The sequence below is a fragment of the Bison bison genome, unplaced genomic scaffold (assembly GCF_000754665.1).
Source record: "Bison bison bison isolate TAMUID 2011002044 unplaced genomic scaffold, Bison_UMD1.0 scf7180017864516, whole genome shotgun sequence".
Classification (NCBI taxonomy): Eukaryota; Metazoa; Chordata; class Mammalia; order Artiodactyla; family Bovidae; genus Bison; species Bison bison.
The window spans coordinates 7,215,953-7,223,452 of record NW_011495069.1 but is presented as its reverse complement, the minus strand read 5'-3'; the positions used below and the strand labels follow the sequence as shown (position 1 = coordinate 7,223,452).

General features: G+C 47.5%; 1 protein-coding gene across 5 annotated transcripts in view; it reads right to left on the bottom strand.

Moving 5' to 3' along the window:
- The window catches only part of SRRM1 (serine/arginine repetitive matrix 1), a 29,369-nt gene extending 27,968 nt beyond the window's left edge, over positions 1-1,401 (bottom strand). For 2 of the 5 annotated variants that reach the window (XM_010830066.1, XM_010830068.1), the window contains exon 1: positions 1,243-1,397. In XM_010830066.1, coding sequence (XP_010828368.1) covers positions 1,243-1,263 — 21 coding nt within the window. In that variant the 5' untranslated portion in view covers positions 1,264-1,397. Of the gene's footprint in view, positions 1-1,242 lie in introns of all 5 variants that reach the window. The other 3 variants (XM_010830064.1, XM_010830067.1, XM_010830069.1) reach the window with 2 other exon arrangements.
- Between the last annotated feature and the right edge of the window lie 6,099 nt (positions 1,402-7,500).

Here is a 7,500-nt window from a genome sequence, read left to right as displayed (position 1 = left end):
TGTTGAGTCAAACGCCTGGAATAACACTTCAACATTTAATGAAAAACTAACACATTTAAAGTCAATTGAAAAGAAATTTCAACCCTGGTTCTGAAGTGTCAAAAGCTTTCTTTACTGAAGTCCCGGTCTTTCCCTCTTTTAACTTTTCCTTTAAACACACACACCCATGCATATTTCATACTCCACGGAGTGGAAAGAGCCAACCTATATTCTGACTTAGACCAACTGGTCTCTACACGGTCCGTTCAGCATTAAAAAGACCCTGCAAACTCTAGATCTCTTAATGTCACTTGCCAAACCAGGATCTAGATCTCGACTGGGTGCTCATTTCCTACAAAAGTGAAAAAGGGGATGAACAGGTTCCAACACGCGCTCGATAAATTATGGGCCCTGAGGGGTAATTTCGAGGCGGTAACGTCCCTGCTTTCAAGTGATGGGTCCGCAGACCCTTGAGAATCTAAAGGCGCCTTTCCTAGAGCAGACTTTCAAAAGAGTAAAACAAACTGGAGAGGTGGGGGGACGGTGAGCGGGAAGGAGTGGAGCAGATCCATTCCATAACCCCGCCTTCATATTACGCGCACTTTTTGTTGCGCTCTCTGCCCGCAGAGTCTCGGATTCAAACGTTCTAAACACAAATTATCCGCGTTCCCCTCCCTTAAGAGATATCAAATTGGGCGGGAGCTCCCGCGAACTCTGACCCGGAGCCTTCCCGAAGGCTTAGACCCGGGTTGGGGGCGGGGAGGGGGGGGGGCGGCGCCCGCTTTCTCAAGAAAAGCTGCTCAACGTCGCTTCCGGTCCACGCTCTCCTGAAGCGGTACCCCCAAACCCGTCCTCCCCAACACCCTTCTGCAGCCAGTCACCTCAGGGTTTCCCTCCGGCCTCCCCCCAAGGACTTCCTCCTCGCGGGCCCACTAGGCCCCAGGGCCCGGCGGGACGCGAGGCTCGGTCTGCAGGCCCCGTCAGGCAGGCCGGGAGGCGAGGTATCGCTCCCTGCTATTCCCGCCGCCATTTTCCGGCGACCGTCGTCGCCGCCGCGTAGAGGGGACGATTCCGGAGGAGGAGACTGCGCAGGGGCGCACCGGTCCCCGCCGCAGGGCAGAGGGGAACGTCCGTTGCCACCGAGGATCCTCAGGATCTTCGAAGCCTCTGCTCGCCGGCTACCCCGTCCTGAGCTCAGGCGTCCTGCCGGGCTTTGCGGATAACCCCCCCCACCTCACCCCAGGTCCCCGCGTTCCTACTTACGCGGAAGAATCCCGCGTCCATCTTGCTGCCTCGCTCGGAGATCGCTCCCTATCCCAAGGTGCACCGCGCCGCCGCGACGGAGGGCGGGACCGGCAGGGAAAGCCGAGCGCCGGGACGCAGCGCACGGCGCTCCACCCGCCCCTCCAGCCGACACGAGGCTGCGCCTGCTCAGTATGGTGAGCGCCCGTCACACTTGCGCACGCGCGTTTTGTAAGGCGGAGGGGTTGCTACCAGGCTCTGGACCTCTCCATTGGCAGGCCCATGAGGAGAGCCTCGCGATCTCAGCCAATGGGAGCGTGCGAGAGTCACTGGCTCGCCCTGCCTTGCGAATCCTTTTGTGGTGCTTAAGTAGCCCCGTTTGCTGAGAGTGAATTGACCCATCCTTCTACTCGTAGTGGGGGAGGTCTCCCGCCTTGGGGTTCCATGGAGCGTTTCAAGAAAAAGACTGTTACCTCATAGTGACGCTAGCGAGGCCGCCGTTGCGCAGAGGAAAAGCCTACGGCCTCCCCTGTCGTTATGAAAGTTGTGATTGTGTTGGTTTTACGAGCTTGCCAGTTACTGACTTCGGCCCTGAAGTAACCGAGCTACGTAGTATGAGTGAAGTTTGCATTCTAGCCCCGCTCCCTCGGCTTGCTCCCGTTTCCGTACAACTCCTTAGCTTTAGGGAGAAGCTGGAACTGTCCTTTAGATGAGTTTCGATTTCGGCTGCCCGGTCCCCACGCTTACGGGCAGGAAGCTGAGGAAAGCTGTGGCCCTGGGGGCCTGACGGAGAAGCGGCCGGTCTCCAGACCGGAGGCCAGGGCGTCGACCTCGCTGGCCCAGCTCTGCCTCTCCAGCGATCTGCTCCGACTGTGAGGACTCCAGCATCGATGTCTTCTGCTACACGTACTCTAAGCGCGCTCTTTTTCTCTGATAAGCATCTGACCCTTCTCTGACCACCTATTGTCACTCCTCCAACACACACTCTCACCTCCCTTTGCTGCTTTATGTTCACAGCACTCATCTGGAGACTATTCACTCTCACGGCTTTAAACAGCAGCTTCATAGATTTCCACCTCAGATTTCTCTCCCGAACTTAAAACGTGTGTTGGCAACATCCTCCTGGACGTTTCCACTGGGAAGACATCGCCTACTTAACCTGACCCGGAACTGGGCTGCTGGCTCCTCTCCCTCTCGAACACCCTCCATTCCGCCAAAAACCGACTCTCTCCTCCCGAAGTCGTCCCTGCCTTGGTTGATGGCAGTTTTGTTTAATAAGAGACAAACACCGGTGTTGTTCTTGACTCCTCTTCTTCCTATATCCCACTTCGAAACCATCAAGAAACTCACTCTGCTATCATCCTAGTTCAAAACACCATCATCCTCGGCCTGAACTTCTGCCTTGGTCTAACTGGCCTTCCTGCTTCTACCCTTGTCACTCAGCATCTGTTCTGAATATAGGAGTCAGAGTGGCCCCGTTAAAACACAAAAACGTAGAAGTGTGTCCTAAGCTCAAAAGCCAATAGCCCCTTGTATTTCCACCTGACATCCCCTTGTTTCTTTGATCTCATCTTCTAGTACCCTAACAGCTCAATGCTTGAACTTCGTAAGCTAGCTTCTGCCTCAACGTCTTTGCACTGGTTTTAACTTCGGCCTAGAATGTTCTTCCCCCCACATATCTACTTGCAAATGTAAAGATATTTACTCAAGCATCACCTTCTCAATGAGGCTATCATGACTGCCCCGTTGGGAATTAGTCACATACTCCCTCTGCATCCACGATACCTCCTAATCTACTTTGTTTTTCCCCTAGCATATATCACTCTCTAGTATTTGTTTACCTATATTTACTGTGTTTATTTTGTTTGTTCCCCACACCAGAATGTAAGCTCCATAAAGTCAAGGTGTCTGTCTTTTTTGTACACTGATGGCACAGAACAGTGTCTGGCACATGTTGATAGCATAGGCTCCATTTTGTTGAATGAACAAAAGCTTTGTCAGAGGGTCAAAGATGGGGAAGTGGCTGGTTTCTACAGAACAAGCCAGTCAACTAGATGGGCCTATGAAATCACAATGCCTTACTGTTCTCTGTGATTCCGATCAGTCATTCTGTTTTATCCTTCCTTCACTGCTTTTGTTCTTTTGCTGCCTATCTTGTAAAAGTTGGTTTTCCTTCTGGTTCTGTCATTAACTCTTTTTCTCAGAAAAAGAAGGTGACCTATCTGTCCTCTCTTGGTTTCGATTACCTTTTTGTCTCTCAAACCTACGTATCGGATATAGGCCTGCCCCAGACCTGTGTTTTCAACTTCCTGCTGACATTTGCTTGATGTCTATAGGTAGCTCAAACTGAATTCATCTTCCTTGTACTTGTCTCACCTTCTGTTTTCTTATTAATGAATGAGCACACCTTTCTCCCTGTCATCATTCTTCTCTTCACACTCTACAACCATCAAAACTTGCCTTCTCACCTCAACTTCCTTCTAGCTCCGTTGCCTCTTTAGGCAGTCTGGGTTATTGTCTGGCTCATTGCACTAACCTATTGACCATTGTCCCTGCCTTCAGGGTTGATGTCTCCATCTTATATACAGAGTGATTTTCTAAGATGATAATCTTGATTCTTTTGCTTCCTTGCTTAAAATTCATTAGTGTTTTCTTGGCTGTCCTCCAGATAAAGTCCAAACTAGTTACAGTGACTCTCAAAGCCCTTTACGGTTTGTTCACTACTCTCTTCTCCAGACTCATCTCCTGGGTTAATCGGCTCCCTTTCCCCATCTCTCACTTCTAAACTGCAACCACACTGAGCGACAGGCTCTAGTCTAACTATGAACAGGTTAGGTTTCAAAAGTCAGTTTGGGGTCTGTATGTTGGTAAGCCAAAACTGACTTAAGTGACTCAAGTGTCACCTCCTCAGATATACCTTTCCTGACCAGCCTTGTGGAAAAGAGCAGAACCCTCACCACCACCACCCCCATCCTACCTTGTTTTATTTTTTCTTTATAGTACATGACTTTATTATCTATTCTGTTTACATGCTTACTATCTTTGCCCCCCCCCCTTTTTTTTTTAAAAAAAGGAAGCTCTATGAGGGCAAAAATCTTGTCCATCTTGTTCACTATTAAAGCCTTAGTGTCTGGAACAGTATCTAGCACATTCTTGGACATCAATAAATACTTATTAAATGAATGTATGAGTGAGAGTCTAAGGCTTAGTCACCAAAAACATTTCTACCGATGAGTGAATCTGGTCTTTGAAATATAACCATTGATTCTATAAGGGAAAGTCCGCATTGAAACTTTGCTGAGACCGAGAAGCCTCCACCCTAGAGGTACAGTGGAGATACTTCTCCACTTGGCAGTGAAGGTATTTACAGACACCATCTCCTGTAAACTCTGATGCTCTGCAGTTGAAAATGGGCCTTAAACCAAGAAACCATCCCCAGGGAGCCACTATTGGTTCTTGGCTATGCCTGGTCTTTAAGTCCTCAAATTCTGAACTTCAAAAAGCTAATAGGCATCCAGCCTTGGTGCTGATCCTCTAGGCTCCATTTCCTCTATCACTTATTCTCGTTGATTGTTGATTGCTTGTTCACTTGTTGCCAATTGCCTCTCTCCTCTAGAATCACTCCTACTGAAAGTACATTCACTGCTGTGCTCAAAGACACTTTCCAGCACAAAATGTATCAGATTTTATCCATCAGTCATTTTTATTCAGCTGTGAGATTATTTTAGTCTATATAGATTATTTGGTAAATTTCTGTTTTGTTTTGAGAGTGATAAATCCCTTGGGAATAAAGGAAAATAAAAGATTAGTTGAGTGTATCATTAATTAATCAAGCTATCCAATTATAAGATTTGTGGTTGTGTTTGCATATATAAATATCCAATATATGAAACATAGAAGTAGCAACCTAGGATTTTCTGAACCTCACACTTTCCTAGTCTAATATTAATAATAAGAGTCACTAGATGGCGATCTACTCTCTCAGGATAACATACCTCTGGCCAGAACTTGACACTAGAAATAAGTGTCTATCACAAAGATGCATGGTTTGATTTATTGTTTTTTACTGAGCCTTTACTCTATGCTCAGCATGGTGTTCTTAGATATAATAAGAGACACAAAGGAAATTTAAGGCAATCCTCAAAGAGCTTATAATATAGCCAGAAAGATAACAGCAACAGGCAAAGAAGAATACTGTTAATTGTCTGTCTTGCTTTCTAGCCAGAAGAAAGCCCCCCCCCCGCAACCCCGCCCCGAGATGTTATGTTCAGATGTTGTGTTGGCACGTGTTTAACAGAAGGACTTGAAGAACACAAAATATCCATTAGATGGGAAATGAGAAGCCATAATTGGGAGAATTCTCTTTTTCCATCTGCGTTATCTTGTGTTTCAATGACAGTATCTTTTACATAGAGCCACAAAATAATAGCATTTCCCATTTTGCGGGACATACTATGTCAGTGTGTGTGTTCATATTCCATCATGTCCGACTCTTTGTGACCCCAAGGACTATAGCCCGCTAGGCTCCTCTATCCATGGAATTCTCCAGGCAAGAATACTAGAGCAAGTTGCCATTTCCTTCTCCAGGGGATCAACCCAACCCAGGGATCAAACTGGCGTCTCCTGAGCCTCCTGCATTGGCAGGCAGATTCTTTATCACTGCGCCACCTGGGAAGCCATGTCAAGCTTTATATTAATGCTTTAGACACTTTAGACAATTCAGTCCTCACAATAATACCTAGTAAGTTGTTATGGGCTGAACTGTGTCCTCCCAAAATTCAGTATTAAAAGTCCTAAGCCCGGGTACCTCATAATGTGATTGTATTTGAAATTAGGGTCTTTAAAGAGATAATTAAGTTAAAATGAGGTTATTAGAGGGGCTTCCCAGGTGGCTCAGTGGGTAAAAAATCCGCCTGTAATGCAGGAGATGTGGGTTTGATCCCTGGGTTGGGAAGATCCCCTGGAGAAGGAAATAGCAACCCATTCCAGTGTTCTTGCCTGGAGAATCCCATGGACAGAGAAGCCTGGCAGGCCACAGTCCAGAGGGTCACAAAGAGTCAGACATGACTGCAGAGACTGAACACCCATGCATGAGGTCATTAGGTGGGTCTTATACCAATATGGTTGGTGCCCTTATAAGGACATGGATGCTATAATTATAGAAAGAGGACCACGTGAAGATGCCAAGAGAATGGCTATCTACAACCACAGGAGAGAAGTTTCACTAGAAACCCACCCTGCCAACACCTTGATCTCAGACTTCTAGCCTCCAGAATGAAAGAAAATGCATTTCTGTTGTTTAGGGGCTTCCCTGGTGGCTCAGTGGTAAAGAATCTGCCAATGAACCTAACAGTGCAGGAGACATGGGTTCAATCCCTGATCCAAGAAGATCCCACATGCCTTGGAGGAGCTAGCCCGGTGAACCGCAACTACTGAGTTTGTGCTCTCGAGCCTGAGAGCCACAACTACTGAGCCTGTGTGTTGCAACTACTGAAGCCCGAGAGCCATAGAGCCTGTGCTCTGCAAAAAGAAAAGCCACTGCAATGAGAAGCCCATGCACCACAGCAAGAGAGTAGCCCCTGCTCTTCATAAATAAAGAAGTGGGAAGTGAAGTCGCTCAGTCGTGTCCACCTCTTTGCAACCCCATGGATTGTAGCCTTTCTATCCATGGGATTCTCCAGGCAAGAATACTGGAATGGGTTGCGATTTCCTTCTCCAGGGCATCTCCCCGACTAGAGAAAAACAAAAACAAAGCCCTCACAGCAACGAACACCCAGTACAGCCAAAAATAAATTAATAAATATAACTAAAATAGTTTCTTTAAAAAAAGTCTACCTTCTAATGCAGGTGAAACCATTTACCACAGATTGAGACTTGAACCCCTGTGCTGAGACTCAAACCCAGCCAAAACCTTTCTTAGGACTCAAACCCAGCCAAAATTCTGTTTGGGACTTGAACCCATGTGTCTGGAACTCAAAGTGAAAGTGAAGTCGCTCAGTCATGTCCGACTTTTCGAGTCCATGGACTGTAGTCCACCAGGCTCCTCTGTCCATGGAATTTTTCAGGCAAGAGTACTGGAGTGGATTGCCATTGCCTTCTCCCCGAGCCACCTCTAACCCAGCCAAAACCTTGCTTGGGACTCGAACCCACATGACTGGAACTTGAACCAGCCAAACCCTGCTTGGGAGTCCCAGCCATGTGGGTTCAAGTCCCAAACTGGGTTTTAGGTGGGTTCAAGTCCCAGTCTGTGATAAATGGTTTCACAGGGGACATGAGTTT